This window comes from Ciona robusta, chromosome 12, assembly GCF_009617815.1.
Source record: "Ciona robusta chromosome 12, ASM961781v2".
Lineage (NCBI taxonomy): Eukaryota > Metazoa > Chordata > Ascidiacea > Phlebobranchia > Cionidae > Ciona > Ciona robusta.
In genome coordinates this window covers 6849386-6872549 of record NC_143246.1, presented here as the reverse complement: position 1 = coordinate 6872549, position 23164 = coordinate 6849386, and the positions used below count along the sequence as shown (strand labels likewise).

Here is a 23164-nt window from a genome sequence, read left to right as displayed (position 1 = left end):
GTTAGTGGGTATCAACACTCATACTTTCACCCTGTTGGCTGTGGTACTTTTCATTGGAAGTTATATATCGCAAATGAACACCATCCCATTCTTGGTCTAAATTTCCTATAGATAATTTTTGTGTATATTGCCAATCTACGAATTTATTGCGTTCCGCGCTTTTCACGTCGCATTTATCGACATACCTATATACAAGCATAATCAACCCGTGTTCATAAACACCCAACATACCCCCAGATGAGCACTCTGTTTACTAGCGCCCCTTCCTGCTAGTAATCTCATCAACATGGCCAAAACACAAGTAAACGATACCTGGTTTAATTTACACGAGCGTCACATAAAAACATTTATAGGTACGAAATGATGTAAATTGTAGCATTTTAAAACAACACGATTGATCATCTCGAATCATACCAACCAAAGGTTAGCGAAATGACTCCATTGAATGGCGAGCGAATCGTACCGAATGATGAAGCAATCAATAAAATTTAAAGCTGGCTGTTAAGAGCAACACTCCGGGGCAACACAACCTCCGGGCTAGGGGCTATTCCTGAAGTAAATTTAGAAAATGAAGATGAGCTTTTGCCCAAATTTAACTTATGAAGGTACTTTTTCTCCAACATCCCCTGTTATTCCAACGCCCCTATGTACGAATACTTCAAAAACTTTATCAATGATGAATGACAACCATGATCACTGAGTTTGAGCAATTGCTGCTAAGTGTCTTGCCCAAGGACACATACGGCCACAATGGTAGCAGCGATAAGCCTTGAACCCATTACCTCTGAGTTCGAGGCAGACGGCTAACCAGCTGTGCTATGAAGAAGAAAATAATAAAAAGATACTTCAGAAGCGCCATGTTGCATACAGGTAAAGAAAACAAATTGACTAATTAAAAGTTTTTTCTCAGACAAAAGTTTGCATTTTGAAGAAAACATTTCGTAAGGCTTGTTCTCTTTTTATGGCGTCGTGAATCAGATAAAATGTCACAATGTTTAAACTTCTTAAAAATTTGTTCGTAAATTCTTTCATGAGATCTTTCATGTTTGTGATCATGGTTTCCATGAGTGTTACTATGTGAGTGAAGTTTGTAGTAACGGGTCTCATCTCTCTTTTCATGAAAATCACTCTCACGATCATGATACCGCAGTTAACTTTCCACAGCTGTAATCACGGACTTCATGGGAATCATTTCATGAATGTTTTCTTGATTGAGTTGGAGAATTATCACTTCTTCACGGGAACTATTTTCATGTGAAATACTTCCCGGTATTTCACGTTCGGTGTTCTATCAGCAGTGATGCCGGATTCTCTGCAAATATATCAGATAAATTTAATGATGGAGACATTTTTTAATATAAATTAATAACATTTAATATGACCACAGGTGCTTAGTAACTTAATTGTAATAAAATGTTTGTAATTTTTACAAGACTTGTTGTTACGTAGTAGCGTGGGAGAAGACGGGACACTTGGGCACAATTGCACAATATTTTCAAAATTAAAATTTATGACAATTTTTGGGTGACACCATGAATTAGTACTATCATTTCTTAACAAAAAGTTAAACAATGTAATACTAATAGTATTTTGCAAACTATATATATATAACTTTATGTAAACTTTTTATATATACTATTAGTTATTTAAGGATTTGCACAACATGTTAAATTTTACCGACTCGAAAACACACAGGGTAAGACAGGTGAGTTTAAAATAATTATTAATTTGGATTATTAAATGATTTTTTGTATTAGAAATTCACATTAATACCACGAAATAATATTAAATGCTTTGAAAATCAAGTTTAAACATTCTTTTTTTTATCTTACTGCTATAGTTTTTAACATGTTATGTTACCTACATTATATTATTGTATGAAAATTGGTATTGTTTGAACATCAATTTATAAATATTGTATCCTACAAATGTATATGAACTTGTAATAACACAAAATTGATAATTACCATTTATAAAGTTTACAATTTTGCCACAAATTTAATATTATTTTTTCCTTACTATTTTATTTTCCGTACAATATTTTGTAATTATGTTGGTATATTTTATTTCAATTACCCCTTAGGTATAAATTACTGAATTAAGAGCAAACAATCAAAGTTTGACAATAAAAACCAACAAAATTACAATGTGGGGAAAGACCTTACCCATATAAAATTCATGTAGCAGGAAATTATATATTACTCTCAAAGACTTGTTACCTTTTTTTGTGGTTGTTTGGTTCTATAAATATTCTTCACACAGTAAGTTTCCCTTCTTCTATTGTGGTCTCTCATACTTTTTCGAAATTCCATTTCTGTTATTTTTTCTAAACCTGAAACAAACCTGAAGGTATGATGTCTATAAAACAGACCAATCGTTTTCTGCCGACGCAATGTTAAACCAAGTTACATTAATTCAATAACCCAAAATAAATTATAACGGGTGCCAACAAATATCTAGCTTTTTTTATAAAAACATCTTAAAAGTATTGCCTATTGAAAGTTTTTAAATTGCTTATTTATGAATGAATATAACTAATTTTATCCTCGCATGGCCAAAAAACAACAGTCATTATAACACTGATGTTCATACACATTGCGCCAGCTTACAAGTCCCATGTATGTTGCTTTGTGGGAGATTATTTTTTGGGAATTTTTCATTTTTTTATGTGTGGCTGATAATTAGGACAACCCATTAATGACCACTGGGTTGGAGCAATTGCCGTTAAGTGTCTTGCCCAAGGACACATACGCCCACAATAGTAGCAGCGAAGACCCTATTTGTTTTTAAATTAATTGGCTAAGTAAGAATACCCAGTTTTGCATACAACAATTTTGGGGTGGCCAACTCCATAACCACTTATTCAGTAACCATAACAACATGCATACACTGATAAGAAAATGTAAATCCGATTATACCAACTAGGGTGACACCTATGTCAGTAGGTGCAGAGATAAAACACAATAAACAAGATAACAATGTAAACAACGAACCAGATAAATTTTTCATCGTGACGTCGTCAGTGAGGCCAACAAACAAATTTGGTTCATCACATTCTTTGATGGAATCTGTTTTAACCCTTCCATTATCCGATCATATATTAACGATTTCTGTCTAGTTGACAAAGAAGTAAAATTGTCATTTGTACGAAAGTGTCAGCATGAGGAGAATTACTGAAAATTATTTCATCTGTAAATAATAATAAATATTATTAAGAAAAAAGAATTTATTCACGTAACACAAATTAACAATTTTTGGCCCAGACATTGTTTTAAAACAATTTCTGTCTGATACTTTAATGCAAATATTTACTGCTGAAGCTGCAGCATATGTAAAATGTGAAAATACTGTATGAACGTTATTATTTAAACTTGACAAACAATAATATTTCATTCACAGTTGATTTAAAATACCAATGAAACAAACTTGGAGAAAAGTGTCTTGTGTGTACGACTAGTATCAGTTAATCGACCCATTCTGGCCGTTTTGCTACTTTTCGTTTAACAGCACCACTTTTCATGGGTGGCCCACCTTTACCCACTAATTGCAAAGAATTTCCAGATGTGCTCGGTTGCTCCAAAAATTCTTTAGAAGGTGCTCCAACGCCGCTGTCATCCAATCTCATATAACCATCAATTAAAGAACTAAGACCAGTAAGTCCTCCCATTGCTGCGTATGGGGGCTCATAATTAGCCACTGGGTGCCCTCGCTTAATTCTTTCATCCCTTGTTTCAACTCTGGTTACATGATCTTCTAATAACGATCCACAACCACAGCGGTATGAAGACCGGAAGCCAGAGCATCCACATTTGTGATTCTTGCACAAAAATGGAGATTTTTCGCTGTGCTCTGTTGCTTGGTGTTTACAGTGACATCTTAAAGGCTGAGTTCCATTTCTTGGGACATAATTATACCCAGAACACCCACAGCCAACAACCTTGCATTTCAGCTCTTTGGAATCTTTAACTTTCTCCTTAAAATCTGTCACATGTTGCTTGTACCGATGCTGGCAAAAGCATAATGTCTCTGGACCCACCAGCTTGCAGTCCATACCTTCTGGGTTGCTCCAACTAACGAACAGTCTGTTTTCCATTCTCATGGGAAGAACCTTTTTCTTGTAGGCCTCATATTCTTGAGGAGAAAAGAGTCTTCCGTGATCATCATCTCCAACAATGCTTCTGTATTCAAAATAAGCATCCACACTTGATGCTGCATTTCTATCTAACTTTAAATGAACTCTGTTATCCATTTTAAATGAATACACTGCAGTAAAATATAATTTAGTTTTGATACTTAATACTATAAGTTAAAAAGATAAAATTGATTAACTAAAAGCAACTAATAGTTTAGCTAAATTAACTTTACATTTCACACGATAAATAATTTCTCAACAGTGCGTAAAACGAACTTTTAATAGCAGTAAAATAAGTTTAAAATACGAAATAATAAATAAACTTGTTGTCTACAAAAATTGTTTACATCGTCTCCATGCCTTTTGCTCTCCGCTTGACTGCACAACACAGAAATCCTAAAAAAACTAGGGAGTGGATACTGGATTTAACGTATGGTATTAAATAAAGCATAAACACTTTAACAACTGGATCTTTTGGTTCGAGAACATTCCTATAAAGTGTTTGCACATATTTATAAACGTTCGTTGGTTACTTTATACACTGAACTAATATACAATTTATATAAACTTTCTCGAAATGCATATACCAACGTCTAAAATTATTTGCCAACACTCGCCCAAATTCCAGGTTCCCTAACTCGCCTCGCCGTAGAATTGATATAGAATATATCATTTACCTTACGAAACACATGTGCTGTGTGTAAGTAGATAAATAAGCGATGCTTAAAGTGTGGCAGAATCGTGTATTGAAAATAATAAGTTACTGCTTAGGTCAACATTTACACCTTAAATAGAATCGGTAGTCACCACCTTCATAAAACTACATCTTTAACTTAAAGCAGCAATAAAAACATTTAACCTTCAGTCTTTTTTAAAAAGTTATTGGTGTGAATATTTTGTGCCGAAACAAAAAAAAATCAAAGTTTACAGTAATTCGAAATCAAATTGTAACACGGGTGGTGTGGTAAAAGTAATTCGCGTTTGTAAAGCAATGATCAGTGATGATATAAAAAGCGTGTTGCGATCAGCACACAGTAAAAGAAATAGAAAAATACAGAGAAAAAGCTTATTCTCGTAGCAGTTGGCTAGAAACACTGCTGTTGCAATGGCAGGATGAATTGGCACAAGGATGTATGTGCTAGGATTACACTGCTACACTTGTTTTCCTGAAACTTTTAAGATGCACAGCAGAAATACATTGAGGCCTGTATGGTTGTGTTAGCTTGAATCTAGTTTGCGGTGCAAAAACAGAGCTTAAATTTAACTGGATCGCATTACAAGAATTATATCTATAAAATAATGAGTTATATGCTATTACTTTTACGACGACTAAGTTTGCCAAATAGTTTTTTTTCAGCTAGTTTAAAAAAACAACAATACAATTTTGAGAGTTAAAAATAAAACAACGAATTTGTGTATGCAATAAGAGCTGTCATGAATAGTATTGGTTTATATTTCTGGTACCAGGCAATTCTTGACGGTTTTGCCGCTGGTAGTATTCGTACAGCGGGCTGTCTCTTGGTAAGGAGTTATCGTAGAATGAATCTCTACGGTCCAACCGCGGATCTGTATGACCGAGAGTTAATGTCCTCGCATTTGAAGGTTGCCTGAGCTGTGGTTGCAGCGACACATAGTGGTCACCAAAACTTGCAGGGTAAGCAACCGAGTGGTGCTGTGGAGCATTCTGCGCGATATGATGCATAGAGTTTGTGTTATTTGGTTGAAAAGTGTTGTTGTACGCGATCCGATGCGTGGCATAATGGGGAGCAACGTGGTGGTAATTGTAGTTGGAAGTTTTGGGAAACGGAGGCGGTTCCCTTATATGATTTGGCTGGTTGAACTGGCGGCTCTGTGTGTGAGGATCATACTGGTTTGGAGACCTGTACCCTGTGTTGTAAGGCCTGTGACCGTTTGGTATTATAGGGGCAACATTTGGGTTTGTTCTTAGAGTCGTAGGTCTTACAGGGGCGGGTGTAGGTGGTGTGATGTCATCTTGGTATTCGTATTCACTTGTGTTATCATCAACATATCTCATGCCATCGCTACCACCAGAAAACGCCTGGTAATGGTCGTCGCTGGTGGGTGTTGACTCATGTTGGGGGCTAGGGGCAAATATTGGGGCAGGTTCCCCGTCGAAGTGATTCCTGCCGCTTGCTACTGCACTAATGACGTCATCATCGCTCAACGATGTTGATTGACGTGCGATATGATAGTCGTCATCGGCAGTTGAACCGTCACGTTGCCATGGTGCATTAGTACAACAACATGAACAACACTTAACCAACAAAGCTTGGATTCTTGAACGCTGCTTCCGTTTACGTGAGCTTGCAGTGACGTGATTAATGTAATCGATATGGTTGGCTCTTCTGTTTGAGCCACTGTTTGACGTCAGAGCACTGTGCGCGTTACCGCCCCCAGTGGAAGAAGAATCCGCCTGTGACTGGCGGGACGTCTCTCTGTTACCGAGGAGAGAAGCGGAATCCTCGTTGTGAACCTCCTTCTTTTTCTTCTTCCTAAAGCTCGGAAAATCCTCTCTCTTATAAAGGAGGACGCACACAGTGAGAAAGAGACCGATACTGATGCTTGCCAGGAACACAATCAGGACTCTGTCCGAGTTTTCTAAAAAAATAAGCAAGTTCTTAGAATACTAACTTGATCTATACAAAACGAGTGTAAGATTTAATATTAAAAATAATAGAATTTTTTATTAAAGTACATTGCCATTTATCATGCTTGTATTATACTAACTTACCTCTGATAAATATCACCAACGCAGCCATGCTTCGTATAAACATGAAGCTTGATGACGTAACGGCACTGGCGTTTCCGCCTGTCGAGTTACTGGATGTTGACATCGGCAATTCAGACGCTGCGGCGCCGGATTCCAGGACCAGAATTTCGGTAGGAGTCACCCCTTTTTTTCCGATGCCTGGCAGTGGGAATTCGTTTACTGCTTCAACGCTACTTTCTCTAATTGATGACGTAGGTTTGATGACGTCACGATCGAGATCTCGCCCACTGCTCCTCGTTGTCGTCACTGAAACTATAATAAAACAAACTATGTCAGGGTGTTAAATACCGGTTAGGCATTGTATCGGAAATATGCGACAATATTGGCCATCGGGTTTCAAAAATAAAATAATCTGCGTTGTTACCCAGTGCAGTGTATAAATAGTTCAATTACTGTTTGGATGAAAAAACAAAAATTTGACTGTATGGCAAAAAACACGATCAGGATATTTAGATATTAGGTGCTAAAGGTGACCCGACCCTACTATTCGCCATAAACTACAGTCACACCCGGGAGTTGAGGTCATGACACCAATAATTACATTGCTTAAACTATAAAGTGACCGTGTTGCAATTTGATTGTTGCATCATATATGTTATTCACAACAGGTGCTGTGACATCATAACTGAAAGCGTTGCTGTTATGTTACGCGATTCGTCCGGAAAAGGAAATGATGTAATAAGTGAATAGGTTCGTCTTAATTGTGTATCATTGTTTACCGGATAATCGCTTTGTTTCAATCTAATGAGATGTGTCCGCTTTACACCTACAGACACTGTGAATGCATAAGAAAATAGGCAACCAGACAGATAAATAAATAGGCAAGCGCAATTTACAAGAAAATTATACTTGCTACGGTATACTGTATAAAGAAAGCACCACGTGTTTAAATTTTAAATCTTTTTTTATAATATTCGTTCACAATCAGGACTGTTACGTCACATCTAAACGGAAACAGTGATTACCACCTGGCTAACAGATTACAAATCAATTAAAGGAAGTTTTATGCGCGAGTGTATAAAACAGCGGTTACCATTTGTAAAAACTTACGAATACCAGGATATATGCAAAGGGCAGACACGTCAGTGTGAGTTGAATAATTTAACAATATCTTACAGTTTTATTTACACGTAAATGTAAGGTGGTTTAGGAAACAAATACAAGCTGTTTTAATAACATTAAAATTATTTTTCTTCAGACGACAATTACTTTTACTCTTCATGTGTAATGTTTTATTAATATAATGATTTTACGAGTTATTTTGTTGTTCTCTGTTTATTCATTGGTGCAAAGCAGTGACACTTGGTTTAATTCTAACAGCTGGTCATGTAGCCAGACTACAGGGTTATGTTCAGGTTCAAGATCAAGGTAAGTTTTGGTTGCATGTGACGATCATTTATATGATTGAACGTCGTGTTGTGTTTTTTAAACCATAGCAATACGAAGCTCAGGGAAAATGAAGTTTAGCGTTGTATAATTAATACAAAGTCCCCAAAATGTACCAAAGGCTGTGTATCTATATTACATTTCATATGTGATTTAGGCCAGAGTTGGCACATTTATTAGACCCCAAAACTGGTCAAACAGCAAAGAAGTTAACAATATAACTTAGTCTAAAAATTTACTTTGTCACAGACTATGTGGGAACGCAGTCTGCACAAGCGGGATAGTCACGGAAGTTCTAACAAACTGCCCAAGGTCAAACATTTGCAGTGGGGCGAATTTGGTTCTACAAGTCGAAGAGGCTTGCTTACAATCAAGCAATGATTGCAATGCGCCCGCAATAGACACGGTAAACTTTTTATAAACGGTCTGAGCTTACATTCTATACTGTAGCGTGTCTATAGGACCTCACCCATACAGAATGGCAAAAAATAACATATCAACATTGTGTATAATAGAATCACACGTGTGTTCTATCCTGAAACGTATTTCAATGGTGTCAGTAAAAATACAACCATATTCACAACTTTGCATCCCTTTACCCCGCAGGTTCGTTACACCTGCCCCCAAAGCCCTGGATGCCGCGTAACACACCGACGTTACTGCGTGCCAACGACATGCATCCGGGGTACGTGGACGCCTTGGAGTGACACAAGCAGCTGTAATGCAACGTGTAGTGGATTCAAAACAAGACAACGAGAGTAAGCATCGTATATAGGAAACCAAGACCAAGCGACGCTAATAATACAGGACTATAAATCGCACCAGAAACGCGAAAATTTCATCATTATCTATATTTGAAATTTTCGCGTTTCTGGTGCTGCGATGTATAGTCCTCTATAATCATAATCATTATTTAAAGTTTATCAGAACAACGTTCGCGAAGTTGGTAGGAACTTTAAATCCAGATTGCATATTAATTTCAATTAACTTAGAATTGTGTGACAGTGGTATAACAAATTCTTGGCCTTGCCCTTATGTATTTGCAATCTACAGATGTAGAGACACTTCTACCAACCAACTATCGAAGTTATGCCAGGGTAGTGCACGGGAAACCACCCAGACTGATACTGCTTCATGTACTCCACCCTGTCCCCCCGGAACTGAGTAAGCGTCTGGTTTACAGAGATATTTTTTTGGAAATTTTGAATCTTTTCTACATATACACATAGTTTATGTTTGTGTGAATGTGGAGAAAATAGTTTGACTTCAGCAGAATTGTAAATTTTCTTTTTTTGGTAGTGGTCGATCGGGTGGGAGTGGTTGCCAAGCAACCTGTTCTGCAAATCCGACGGAAATGACGTCAAGCATATTGTTCGATAAGTGTACAGCAAGGGAGGAATGTCCACCGTAAGTTGAAACTCCTTGCTTGATGTGAATGTAGGTGTTGAGCACTAAATTTGAAGCTGGATAATTCATTAGGAAAGTTCCTTTATCTCAAAGTCAATAGAAAGTATAGTGGTTAATTTCACCATTGAACAATCATAAAACTGCGCTCCTAGAGTAAAATAAAACGGAGGACTTGTAGCCATACAGTAAGACAACAGATTGTTCTGTATATTTTCATAATATAAGATAAGTTTCAAATTTTTACATTTTCTTTATTTAGTCCGCATGAGTACATCACATCATGCGCGGGATATGTGAGTGACAGAACTTGTACGTTGGGCGGAGATTACTCTTACTGCTCAGGGACGTATCTACCTTGGCAAGAGTGGGAGAGTTGGACTGACTTACCCAACAACAGGGAGGTGAGTAAAAGTACTAAGCCGTAAACTTCTTGCAGAATAAGAAACATCCTAAAAATCGAACTATAACAACAGCATAACGTACAGTAGTTTTTTGAAAACTCTTAATGATTAAAAGGCTATTTTCAAGACTCAGTAGCTCTATAATAATATCAAAGCTTATTCAAATAAAGTCTAAAAAAACAACACAATTTTTAAATCAAATTCCGGTCACAGCGGCGACGACATTTGAAATGGTGCGATACGCCTGTAGCAGTGAACTCATCGCCAGGACAACCGTGTTGGAGGACTGTGTGGATTGAAACAGAATGCAGAGATAAAGTACAAGCTACCCCAGAAAGTCGAATTGTGCCGGGACCTGGACCAGAAGTAACAACAGACGCTACAGATGTGACAACCAATGGTGCAGTACCTGGGCCCCCTCCTCCCAAACCGCAATCTGGTGGCCTGCCAGTGTGGGTGATAATCTTAATTATTCTGCTGATTATACTAGCGGTAGTTATCATCATTTGCTGCTGCCGAAAAAGAAAAAGAAGGAAGAAAGTAAAGAAAATGGATCCTGCAGCGCTTCCTCCCCCACCCACACCTATTGAAATGGAGGAAATGCAATCATTTCAAGGCCCAAAAGAAGACTCTGTTTTTGTAGCTACAACTGAAAAGCCAGCAGCCAGTCCAAATCGGCTAAACGTGATGCAACGATTCGCAAAAGCATCAGAGCATGTCTACGAGAGGATAGCTGCAAAGAGGGAAAGAATATTTTCCAGAAATTCTTTCCCGGATTCTGCACCTCCGTCTGCAACAAATTCAACCCATGGGACTCCTTACCTTACACCACGGGGGACAGATAAAAAATCAAACGAATACGTTTTAACCGAACTTGAAAAAAAGAAACAGGTAAGTCTATAATGCTCGTTTGCTCCCAAGGTGAAACTACTAAAAAATTTGCGCGCAATACCAATACCGTATTTACATGAAGTAAAACTATATTTGTAACTTTGGGCCTCAAACTTGAATAAAATAAAGTTCTTAGCATGCTAAGATTGGCTAAAACTGAAACCACCTTTCATAGAAGTCTCCCAAAGGAATACTTAGACCCGGGGTCAATGGAAATCAACCTTTACGAATCTCTGTAACGGTTACAAATCCAGAAGGTCAACAAGTTGAAAACAGCGCATACAAGTCACAACTAAGTGTGGAGGTAATGCTCATCTTTAGAAATGTAGTTTGATGGTTAATTAAATCGAGTTAAAACCAGATCTGTTTATGTTGCGTTTGCATCTTAGAAATGCCCAAGGTAACGCTGATCATCTTAGGCTTGAAACTAATTTAAAACAGCCTCTCCGTGACACTTACACCTACAGCAACATATGATTTGAACTAACAATGTTTAAACATTAGGATAATATGAGCGACATTGATCGGAAACAGAGGTGGAGCAGAGTTCCCACACCCCGTGTCTCGTCGCCTGGTAACCGATTCTTCTCAAATACAAACCAAGGAACAGATAAAGGTAAGTCAGACTTGGTATATTATATAACAACAGTAGACTCTTTATCTTTTTTCTATTTTTTACGTAGAAAATATCAATATTGTTTGGTTTAGCAGTTATGGATCAACTCCTTTCAATAGATCATCTGGCGTATACCTCACTGTAAGACATTATCATAAATGATGTCTTGATTTTATTAAAGCCTCACAGGCCTTGTTTTTTTACCCGAGTATTTTTATTTTAGTGCAATCTGTGAAATACGGGACCCCATCTGACGAGCCTGTTACTCTACTTCGCCCTACGCCAGACAAAAAAGAAAAGACTGGTTTCAAGAAGATGCTACTGAAGCTGAAAACTTCACCTAAAGATAAATCATTACATAGTTACGATTCTGTGCCTCATGAACCGAGGGTTGCGAGTTCGAAACCTAGGGTCTACATTCCATCCGCTACTGCCTCGATTGAAGGCATGGAAGACGATGACGTATCGATGTGGTCTGACAGCACATTTGATGACCTTGACTCAGGTATGTTGTTCAAAACATAGTTAAGTGAGCTCAATATAAAACGCCATATTCCCAGTAAAGTATCTTATAGTACAAGATTTTCGAGAAAACTTAATTTGTCATAGTATTTAATATGCTTGTGAAAACTGCAATTATTTTCTGCCTAATAATCAAGATAAAATAAACTAACTTTTTGTGTATACTAATGTGAGTAGAACTGCAATGATAGTCTATTTAATTTTGAGTGATTCTTATAGACGACTTCGCATCGCCCACCTGCGAGGAAAGTTTGACAGCGAGAAAAACGGCCCGACGAACCAGAAACCGACAGAAATACAAATCACGAAGCATGGCTACACTTAACACTGACGTTAACGACCAGATACCACGTCAACCACATTCAGCAACCCCGGTTATTATGCATCCTAACAGTGATGTTAGAAGTGCAAGGTCGGATACATCTGTGGCAGAGGAGAAGTTCTCGTTTCCTGACAACTCCAACTGCCTTGCCGTGAAGCCACAGGGACATCAAGAAGGATATTTGGATATGTCAATACATGCGAATGGTAATGTTGATCCTCTGAATCGCAAAGACGTAAAAAGTTGGGTCAACTTAGGCGCGCCCCCTCTTCCACAAAAGCCGAAGAGTCCATACCAGAAGGTTATTAAGAAGAAGAACTCACCCGGGCTCGAACCCCAGTCGAGTAAGTCGCCACAGCGAGAGCTGGATCTTGACGAGAAATACGTGACTTCTATATCAATTGACGTCCCTTCTGTACGTCACTATATGGGTGATGGATTGGAGACAGACAAACATGGTTACCTTCATCTCGGCTTTCCCGAACACAACGCGTAAACTAAAACATCGTGAAATCGCCACGAAAATGTCATTCTGTATATGGTATCACGAACTGCTGAAGTAGCAGAAGCGAAAATAAGACGTTATTTTGCCATATTTGAAAGATCTTACTGCTTTGTTAATTATTATACATCGAGCACATATGAATTAAATTGAGTATTCAAGTGTTTCGTGCGTACGTCCCATGGCGAAATTTTTAGATACGGTTATTCCCATATGACTTAATAAACCAACCGGTGGTTATAACGCTATATCTACCCGCAAAATTTCACCACTGAATACGTAAACGTAAAAAATATTAAATTTAAACATTTTTTCCCAAGCTACCAGCAATTTATAGCTTCATACAAACTATCACGTACCTGTTGTGACGTCGTGGGTTGTCAAGGCGACTGATGACGTAGATTGTAGGGACGTTTGAACGACAGATGTTGTCAAAACTTGTTTGGTTGTTACAGTCGTTGGTTGGGTTATTTTGGTAACTGTAAAACAAGGTTTACTGAAGCTCAAATAATGAGTAAAATACAATAGAAACTTGATTAAAGATCTGGTATTGCGAAAACGTAACAGACAAAAAACCAAGCCCTACAAAATGTAAAATAAAAGATATAAATTCAGCCTATATGGCATCGTCAGTCTCTTATTATAGAATGACTTGAATAAGTTTGATAGTTGTAAAACTAGGTGATATAAATAGACGGGTCGCCAAAATAATAAAGGAAACGGTTAATAGTTTTGACGCATACGTTTTGGTATAATAGGTAGCTTGGTCGTTGTAAGTGGAGTTGATGACGTTATGGGTTGTGACGTCACGTTCAACGTCACTGTCGTTGTGCTGACGTCATTCGTATCCTCAGAAAAAGGAAGTAGGGCAAGGGAGGAAGTTGGTAAACGGCGGGTAAGTACGCTCACGGGAACTGTTGGGAAACAAAAATAACAAATAAATATTGTTGCTGGCACGAAGGGCGGGGAAGTTGTATTATAACAAGCACGGATATATATTATTGTGGGTTAAGGTGGTTAGCACACAATGTCTCATATTTCCTAACTTGTTTTTAACATTTGGAATCGCTTTTTAAAGTCGTGATGGTATAGGTAATTCTGTGGTGATAAGCGACAAAAAATATGAACCATCTTACCCCAATCTACTATCAAACAAAAAACAAACAAACGATTTTTGTTGAGATCTAACGCAATATAGACACCAACAAAAAGTTGGTGTGTATCTATTTTGTTTGACGACAGACTAATTAATCTGAGATATACAGTTTCTCTGATTAAATTGGACTTTATAACTCTTTACATGCAGACAGTGACCAGTAAAAGATGCTCGCTATGTAGTTTGCAAATATTTACAACACACAGAATTATGGCCGCTCAACTATTCATAATCTGTTTATGGTAAACATTTGAATTTTTAACACACAGCAAAATTATGAAGAAAAATGAACCAATTTATGCGCTACTGTAATTTTAAGGATAAATATTTCGTTAGAAAACAAATTATGGATAAAACCATTGAAACAAACATGATTATAATTTGTACAGAAAACTGCCTACGTTGTTTTTATAAAGGAAGCGTCTGAACTTCCAAAATATAAATAAACATTACGTCACTCGAATTTAAAATGAGTTCTGTCACATTGGACTTAACATACAGTTGTCAACCACATCGGCTTGCTCCCACGGAAAGGAGTATGGGAAATACACAAGTACTTCTTGGAAAATAGACTGAGTCGATGGGAAACCATGCAAATATGTACAGGCTCTGGCGAACAGCTAATACAATACAAGTTCAATACAGAGTAACGTCAAATTAACTCGCATGTAATACAAGGGCCCACAAAAAAAGTAATGTTATTCAGACGTATGGGATTCTAACTTTTGGCTAACTTAAAACAACGTAAATTAATTATCGACACAGACTTGTAATTACGACGCACGTATCTTTTTCCATATAAAATGCAATATATTTTCAGCCATTGCCAAATTACGCTTCATCTAATAAACTATTCGCTACAATATTATAACTCATAGGGTAAAGGTAGTCGTTATATGCTAACCTAGTCGTAAAAGGCTGGAAATGTCAGCAATGCGTTCCTTGTATGAATTGAACGTGATTGCTATCAAAGGCTTGGGGCAATACAGTTACTCGTTGGATGAGATTAGGTATTCGATAATAAAGCGGGCTGTGTTGTTACAATAAGCATAAAATGACTAATAACTACACGGACACGATATTTAAGAATATATTCAATTTAATACACGTTTCTCCTATTTATTTGTACTTTAACTTCACAACGCAACATAAAATAAACATATCTTGTCTAAACCAACAGGTAAAGCAGTTAAAGTTAACGTCTTTTACGAATCTATCTCAGAGCTAGAAACCTTTGAAGAATGTACGAAGTAATGAAATACAAAATGATTGACAGCCTTTAGTTGGCTATAAGCTTATCTTAAATCAGCGGAAACAGTTGAAGGACAGAATAATTATACAGCTGTAAAGGCTGAAGCGACATGGAATAGTAGTTACTGTTATACACACACTTTTTTTTACCCAGCAGATGAAGTTCTGTGGTCTTTTGTAAAATATATGACCTCGAAAACACCATTGTTCCAACATACAACTACAACAATGAGTCAATTCTAGTACATTTAAATATTACGTTTGTTACGTCAAAAACAAATTTTCAAAGCATTGAATCAATATTTCACTATCTCAGTTGGTAATGAGTTCATGTTGACAGTAATGTATACCAACCTTTCCTATGTTAAGTGCGAGCAAGCATTATTAAAGTTTATTCAGCGCTAAACTAGGCATGCGCCTATGGCAAGTCACGTATGCAGTTTATCCGTAGCCACGGACTTTTAAAGTATCCTACTAGAAGTAAATATAACTATGTAAATGTCATTTTAGTGTCTCCAAAGCGGTATTGATAAGTTGTTATACAGTATGGGATAACGTATGATGTAGAAAAGGTCTTGACACAGTTAAACAGGATTGATTGTGAGCAAGTGGTCAGGAAATGCTTTTACTATCTGAAACAGTGTCTAGAATGTGGCGCCGAGTAGTAATTTGTAGACGTAAACATCAATTGGCGGTCGGTCATCTGAAAACAGACGACGGCACGGAAGTAATAAAATATGTGGTCAGGGAATGTTGTCGGCGAGCGTTTGTTACGTCAGGCAGCTCTTGGTTTGTTACGTCATAACGCAAGCACATTATTGCCACGACAATGTATTGTGATGTTTAAAGTTTGGCTGTATCTACGATGCTAACCCTGTACAAATAGGAACATGTTCCCAAGACATGAAAAGGGCATTATCAAACTAGATCTACGAATTCTGCTACATGGCCAGCGCAAACTTACAATTTAATGCCTAAAGTTGTGGCCACAAAATAGAGGCCAACTCAGCGTAGTCGCGTGTAAAGTGCACCGCCATTGCTATTGTTGTACACAAAATCTCTCCTCAAGTCGTGGCACTTAAAAACCTGATTACTCAACGTATCAGGTTACAAAAACTAAACACAAATCAATTATAGCCAATTGAATTGAAAACTAGTAAGCTTGAAGACGTAAAAGTTAAACTTACTTAGCAGGAAGATGAAACAAGTAAGCCTTGAATCCATTTTAAGAATGAAATTTCGTCTTGTTTTTACATGATCCGTGAAAAAACTTCAGATTTCAGAATAAACCTAATTCATACCTAACTACCGTGACAGTCTTGGTCAATAAGTAATAAATACAACCTAATTGAGCATAAAGTTTAGTCCTATGATACCTGTGTAAACTAGAATATATTCTACAACGACATGTCTGCTATTTCCAGAGCAAACACCGCGTCTTTAAAGCAAACCTTTCCTTTTCTCACTGGAGCTATTGTACGGTTATAAACTGTAGTCCTACTATGGAAAAGGCGAGAACGAGCTCGTACTTCGGCGAGATACCAATAACATATGTGAACCACTTCAATTTCGATCGCCCAATTCGCACGCGGCTTTCTCTTCGACATTTCTTGAACTATGAAGACGCCTTGCCTTGGGCCAGAGAACCAGATGGTTAAAATAATACTCATTGGTAAGTGGCCACTGTAACGTGCAGTCGCTTTGATGCTTTGGTTCAACGGCCCTTTCCTAACCTTTATCTAATTAGCTGGCTGTCCACGCATGTCCAGTTCAATTCCTTGACGTCATTTCCGTAATTAAATTATGAACATCTGGTAGGGCAGGTCAAGGCTTACATTTTTCGTAAATAAATAATCGCTGATTAGATTTGATTGCTGCTTAAACAAGGAACCGTCACCTGTGCTTATGACGTTTGTTTGTTCTTAAAATTCCTTCATTGGAGAAAAGTCGACGGACCTTTATTTTCTGACGTCACACTTATGCACTCTAGAAACACCCATTTCTTTATAATGTAGAACCAAATCTATCCTTAACCTGCGTTTATGACTGGTCTTTCAAATACAACCTTCCGTGTCGTGGGCTTCACTTTATAAAGCCCTTTCTGTTTATTTGCACTCTTCTTTTGCAAACTTGTGTTTGCTAATGCAGGCTTGATGTTTTATCTGCATCGACTTTTCACTCCACGGAGCTCGCTTTCAAGCAAGACTGATTACTATCACAAAAACTCAACCCAGTCCTTTGCTTTGTAGTGATGCGTACAATCGGATGCTTCGTAAGCTCTGCCTACTTCTTACATACCTTCTCTGCCTCGGTTCGGAAATAGCTGGCCAATTACATAATTCTCAAGTTATTTCGTCAAGTATTGTCTCCGGTGTGACGTAATTTTGATAAATTCTCACGTATTACGCAGTCAAGTATTCTTAGAATTTATAGGTGTCTGTTAAAACTCATGGCATCTTAATTGTAAGGTCAATTGAAGATTACCATCATGTCTAAACCTCGGTACATGGTTAATCTATCATTAAACATATGTCCCCTCGACCACGGTTTACTAATATTAAGCTCGGATACTAAACAGATGGTTATTAGCGATATTTATCATACATTCAAGCAGCAGATAGGCGATACATGATGCTGCTTAACAATAATATTTAGGTGAGACCACGCTAAGCAGGCGCTATAGATAATATCAAACCCACAAGCAACTATACGGTTGTAGATTCAATCCTGTTAAAGTAAGGACCTGGTTAGGCACGATTGCGTGTCTGGTTACGTCACCACGCATCAACGAAGCGAGCGACAAGTCCCTTCATTAATTTTACTCGAAATCAGTCTTCGGAAAATCTATTTGATGTGGTCTTACGGAAATAATCCAGGGATATTACACTGATGTCTAACAGAGCTCGCACTTTCGCCTGTTAACAGCTCTAAGTTAAAAGATACCGACCTGTTTTCTTATCTACTGAACCTCTTGCATGTTTAAGTCCGACTTTGAAACTCGTAACCCTTTGAATATAGCGCTATACAGAATCACTGAGCCAACTCTACCTTTAACCGCAAATTCGCTGTAAAAAGATTAAAGAGGATATAGCCATTGAAATCAGTGCACTAAACCTACTGCTCCGAAGGTATATTGCGTTAATCAAACAAGCTCAAATGCTCTTATAATATCAAAGAGAGCCACACGCTCTAAACACCCAAGTACCCACCATTGCATAATAAGCAATGTGAGGCAAGCCAATCAATAACTGCATTAACTCATGGTTATTACTATTGATCAAAGAAGATCAGTGGTCGGATCTCTCCTGACCAATCACTTTATAATGTTTAGCAAAAGAGCCAATGTAGTCACTGATACACGACCATCAACTTTTACTTAGTACTGAGTACTGTCTGGAACAAAAACAAACCTTAATATATCTTCGAGCAAAACTTATCTGCGATGCTTCCTAACCCAAATCAAATAACTGCGGCTTTTGTTCCACACATCTGGTAACCCTAAAACTCATTTACCTGTCACGCAGAACGTTGCAACAAATAACCACGAAACCGTTAGTTCAATGGAGCAATTGGCACGGATAAGTTCGTTTCCGGCCCATTCTATCGTTCCGCTAAACCACTGAACCAGCACCAGCATTTCACGTTGAGCTTCGCGGCTTTTAACTCCAGAATAATAGATCGTTCGCTAACCCATTCATTCCAGTCTTTTTAAAGCTCTTTCCTCTAACACCTGCCCAGTGTTGCCAGTCTATATCCTTTATTTCGACTTCAGCTTACAAATATCAAACCACAGAAAGGAAATAGTTTAACATAGGCAACGCAGCTCAAACCGGAAGAGTAAACATCGTCGTTCGAAGAAAACTTGGTGTAAAAGTTGGAACAAGAAGGTATCTTAAAATAGCGGAGACATCATGCTAAACTCGGCGGGAAAACGCACGTTAAGGGTGACTTGAGTATATCTAATTACAGGAAGACGATACACGTTTGTTCCGTCGGTATATACTGTGTTCGGTCACACTGGGTAGCTTACCCTCTCATTATTCGTACGTTCTAAATCTTCCAAAACAAAATATAGATACAATAGCGATTGATACGCAAAGGTGAGCAAACAGTGCTCGATACATACGTCACAAACGTCGCTAATCTGACCTCTGATCCGCAAACATTAGCGAAGATAGGAAGTGTGATAAACTCGCGGCAAAGATCAAACTTTAACGGGGCATGGTAGTTTTCACAAGACGGGAAATGTACTATACACGTTCGACAATTTCTCAGCATCCCCTAGTAGGACTTGTGTTAAAAGTTCGTGGTCTAAGTGATCGCTTGGTTCAAGTGGCAAATATCTTCTATTTGTATCACATACGTTTATGCTAGCACAGCAAGGCCACTATGTTAAATGGTTGTGGTCTGTATATTCAGAAGTATTGCAACTCTTAGTAAAATAGCCGAATACCACGTAATTACCAAACTTAAAAAAAGCGGTCACAGCCACATTATGGCGACGACGAGAAGGCGCCGACTTTTCACACTTAATTTAAAGTTTAATTAAACGATGGTCAAACTACGTCATGCTTGTTTCACGCGGTTATTATGATTTATGTTCGTATGTGTGTATGTTTACGAAGCAAGGCGACAGGCTGCTAATATAAAAGGATCCATGAATGAAAGGTATTTATCTTCCCGTGGTGCGACAACAACCGTCTTGAAACTATACTAGAGCTGTATAAAACATTTCGTGTCCGGTAACGAGTTACCACGTGTACAACTTGGCGAATGTTCTTATTTTTGTTTCTATTTTAATTCTTTACAGTCAAAGTAATATGCTATTTTGGAAAAAAAAACACTTTAGTTTGAAACAACATAACTTTAAATACGTTACTACAAAACAAGTGGTCCCTAGAAACCCAAACGGACCTAACTTATATTGGACTTATTGACGTTTATTATAATGTAAGTAAGGCAACGTAACGCTTGAGTTGTATTGTTGCTTATGAAATACAAGTTGTTGATAATACGAACACATATTCTGTAAGATATTTATAAACTTACCACACGAATACTCCACGTGGAGAAAGTTTCCACACAGATCACGTGACACAGGGAACGTACATCGGTATTGCCCATGGCAACGTTTCGTGACGTAATCCATGGCGGTGGCTTTCGTAAAGTTGCAACCTAATATTAAAAAAGCATTTAGCAAAGATTTAAAACAAGGTATAAGATTTTCCCACTATATTGCAGGCTTACATCGGTTCATTTGAAACACAACAAAAATGAATAGGCTTTGGTCATTGAAACCCATTATATTGAAAGCAATATAGCAGGAATAAGATAAGTTATTCCCATTATATTGCCTTGAAAAATATCGCGTTTGATAAGTTAATACACAAATTGTATGAATGGTGTCCAATTACCGACATGTTCGTAACGGTTCAGTTGAAACCCAGGTATAATAACTGAGTTTTTGGGCGGTAACATAATTTGATATGATCCCAAGCTTTTAGAATCTATACGGTCCATACGTGGCGCCAACTTTCAACTGATGATAATAAGTTAACGTAAAGAACCCAAGACTCGGTTTGGTAACATAACCCCGCCCCTTAAGTTCTATAAGCTGCCCCAATCCGAAAATTAGCTGAAATACTAAGTAGTGTGACGCTTGCTGAAAGCTTCTGCTTGTGGAAATGCGCTGAGGTGGGACTGAATTGATGTCAAGGATAATACGCCAAACGTCGAAGTAAATGCCATTTAAAGTAATGCTTCGAACTAGAAGCGTATTCATATGGTATAATGGCATTCTCTGTCACAACAGGGGGACAACATACTCTAATTGTAGCTTTAACTAAACAAGTGTACCCAACACTTATCGGCATAGTAGTCTAAGCTTGTTTAATAGTTCTTCGTATTTTGCATATCGGGAAGTTCAATACGTTTTGACTATAAGCCAACATATAAATTGCCCTGAATAATTTTACCTTTGAAAGAAAACGGATATATCTGGCTTTACGTATTTGTTGAATGACGTCAAAAAGTTTTCAAAAGGATACGCCCAGCTCAACCATATCATGTGTATCGCAAATGTATCGTGATGTTTTGAACTTTTTAATGGTTTGAACTAAACTTCGTATGTTTTTAACCTAATGTTCCTTAACTCAGTTTTATTTACAGGCGAGAAAAATAGTTTGATAATTTCTCAAATTTACTCAAAAATATCAGATATTGTGAATATATCTAGAATTCTAGAATCTAAGCTTTCTGTTCAAAACCACAAAAACGCCGGCCTTTCATGCTTTTGTTTTGTGTGGTAACACCCACGTTTGTGACATCACTTACTTCTCTGTGTGACGTTTCCGCAAGAAGGATTATCCGTGATTGTGACGTTATAAACAGCGATCACGTTTGGAGTCGACGCAGCGCCACGAGGACAACGAAGACGAACAGAAGCATCGCGACAAGAACCGCGTTTTCGAAAGGATTCCGTTTCTGCAAAAATAAACATGATGTTTAACATAACTACGTGCACGCTAAAACTTATACGAAAACTGTCAATGGGCCAACTGTGGCATAAAGTCCCTGTCGCTTGCCACGATGTAGTGTTTCTCTCTTATAGTAGTAAGACTATTTTATGCCAGCGGGGAAATCATGATAGGCATACGTTATGTAATTACAGCTCAATTGAAAATCCTGTTGCGGAAATCCATACAATCAAAGTAATATGGCGGTATAACTTGTTCCGCGTGTGGGCGATGGCGAATAGCTTACTTAGACCAAGTGGCTACTTAAAGCATTTTGGTATTTTCAAAACACAATGCAAAGATACGCAGTTCAAATAAGGTAAGTTAAAATTACAAAATTCAAGAAACAAATTTCAATTTTTTTTAACTAGTTAGGAAAGTCGGAATTCGTGGTGATTCGTATAACATAAAGGCAGGGTAATTATTACAAGTTTTAAATTGCAGGTAAACATTTAGTATTGCAATTGCGGGTTTTCGGCGAATATTATTTTGTTAACGTAGAATGACGTTTTAAAGACCACTGGGGAATTGTAAAGAACGTTTAGGGACCACACCGGTCACAATAAATAATCCTTAAAAGCAGAAATATATTCAAAGATAAACCTTTCTTACTTAAGCGACACTTGTAAGTTACAGTGAGGTACTTGGACGTATCCGGGCAAGGATCTTTTCCGAACTCTCTCGGATGAACGAGAAGCTGACAGACTCGCTTGTCTTGGCACACAGTCACGGTTTTCTAAGGAAATAATAATTTTAAGGTTGATTTACAACAGCTGGCTGGTATGCTTGTTTATCATTGATACCACTAGTGCAGCAGTTTATTTTGGAAATATGAACGGGTGTCATGCTACTACTTGTTGGACCAAGTCCATAATCAAACACAACGTTGACAAGATTATATACACCCCGTACGTACAACACCAACTCGATCACGCTAATAATCCTAACCTTTTGACCGGGAAATTAACGATTGGGTACGTTACAGTTAGTATGGTTTCGTTGAACTTCAGCTTATTGCTCAGAGCGTTTAGGGTTGGAAGCGTGAAATTTTAAACTAGTTCGACAAATGAGCAACAACAGTTCAACAGACTTCTGGTTGCTTCCATCACAAAAACAATGAAGTCTGGTATCTTATCTTGCTGTATTTAAAAACCGATCAATTTCAATAAAACGATCCTTTTGGACGTTTTGATGATTTGCTATTGTTTTATACACAATCACCGCCACGCAACGTCGCCAAACCACTTTAGAAATATTGTAAAACATTGCCCA

The 23164-nt window shown here is 37.7% G+C and overlaps 3 protein-coding genes across 10 annotated transcripts in view; 1 reads left to right on the top strand and 2 right to left on the bottom strand.

Annotated features, from left to right (window-relative positions):
- Positions 1 to 302: 302 nt before the first annotated feature.
- LOC149727313 (protein FAM221A-like) lies at positions 303 to 4698 on the bottom strand. Of its 3 annotated transcripts, none has more exons than XR_016386222.1 (4): positions 3532 to 4698; positions 2994 to 3189; positions 2220 to 2343; positions 303 to 1312 (listed from the first exon to the last, which is right to left on the bottom strand). XR_016386222.1 is itself a non-coding variant. In XM_089890185.1 (1 exon), exon 1 carries the CDS (start codon positions 4247 to 4249, stop codon positions 3464 to 3466), a length of 786 nt encoding a protein of 261 aa, XP_089746311.1. In that variant the 5' UTR covers positions 4250 to 4698; the 3' UTR covers positions 3209 to 3463. The 3 variants fall into 3 exon arrangements, 1 of the variants encoding a protein (XP_089746311.1); XR_016386221.1 differs by having other exon boundaries at positions 2220 to 2332; XM_089890185.1 differs by lacking the exons at positions 303 to 1312; positions 2220 to 2343; positions 2994 to 3189 and having other exon boundaries at positions 3209 to 4698.
- Positions 4699 to 4855: 157 nt separating this feature from the next.
- LOC149727310 (uncharacterized) overlaps positions 4856 to 23164 on the bottom strand; it is a 31677-nt gene continuing 13368 nt past the window's right edge. For 3 of the 6 annotated variants that reach the window (XM_089890169.1, XM_089890172.1, XM_089890173.1), the window contains 7 exons: positions 22496 to 22628; positions 21711 to 21860; positions 20427 to 20552; positions 13714 to 13884; positions 13330 to 13449; positions 6885 to 7175; positions 4856 to 6751 (listed from right to left, as the gene is read on the bottom strand). In XM_089890169.1, coding sequence (XP_089746295.1) covers positions 5565 to 6751; positions 6885 to 7175; positions 13330 to 13449; positions 13714 to 13884; positions 20427 to 20552; positions 21711 to 21860; positions 22496 to 22628 — 2178 coding nt within the window. In that variant the 3' untranslated portion in view covers positions 4856 to 5564. The remainder of the gene's footprint in view (positions 6752 to 6884; positions 7176 to 13329; positions 13450 to 13713; positions 13885 to 20426; positions 20553 to 21710; positions 21861 to 22495; positions 22629 to 23164) is intronic. The other 3 variants (XM_089890171.1, XM_089890174.1, XM_089890170.1) reach the window with 2 other exon arrangements.
- On the top strand, positions 7830 to 13134 carry LOC149727312 (uncharacterized). The gene is made up of 11 exons (XM_089890175.1): positions 7830 to 8291; positions 8559 to 8715; positions 8916 to 9067; positions 9363 to 9473; positions 9609 to 9716; positions 9976 to 10117; positions 10331 to 11008; positions 11184 to 11312; positions 11513 to 11624; positions 11848 to 12129; positions 12366 to 13134. The coding sequence occupies exons 1-11, from the start codon at positions 8167 to 8169 to the stop codon at positions 12962 to 12964; spliced, it is 2595 nt and encodes an 864-aa protein (XP_089746301.1). The 5' UTR covers positions 7830 to 8166; the 3' UTR covers positions 12965 to 13134.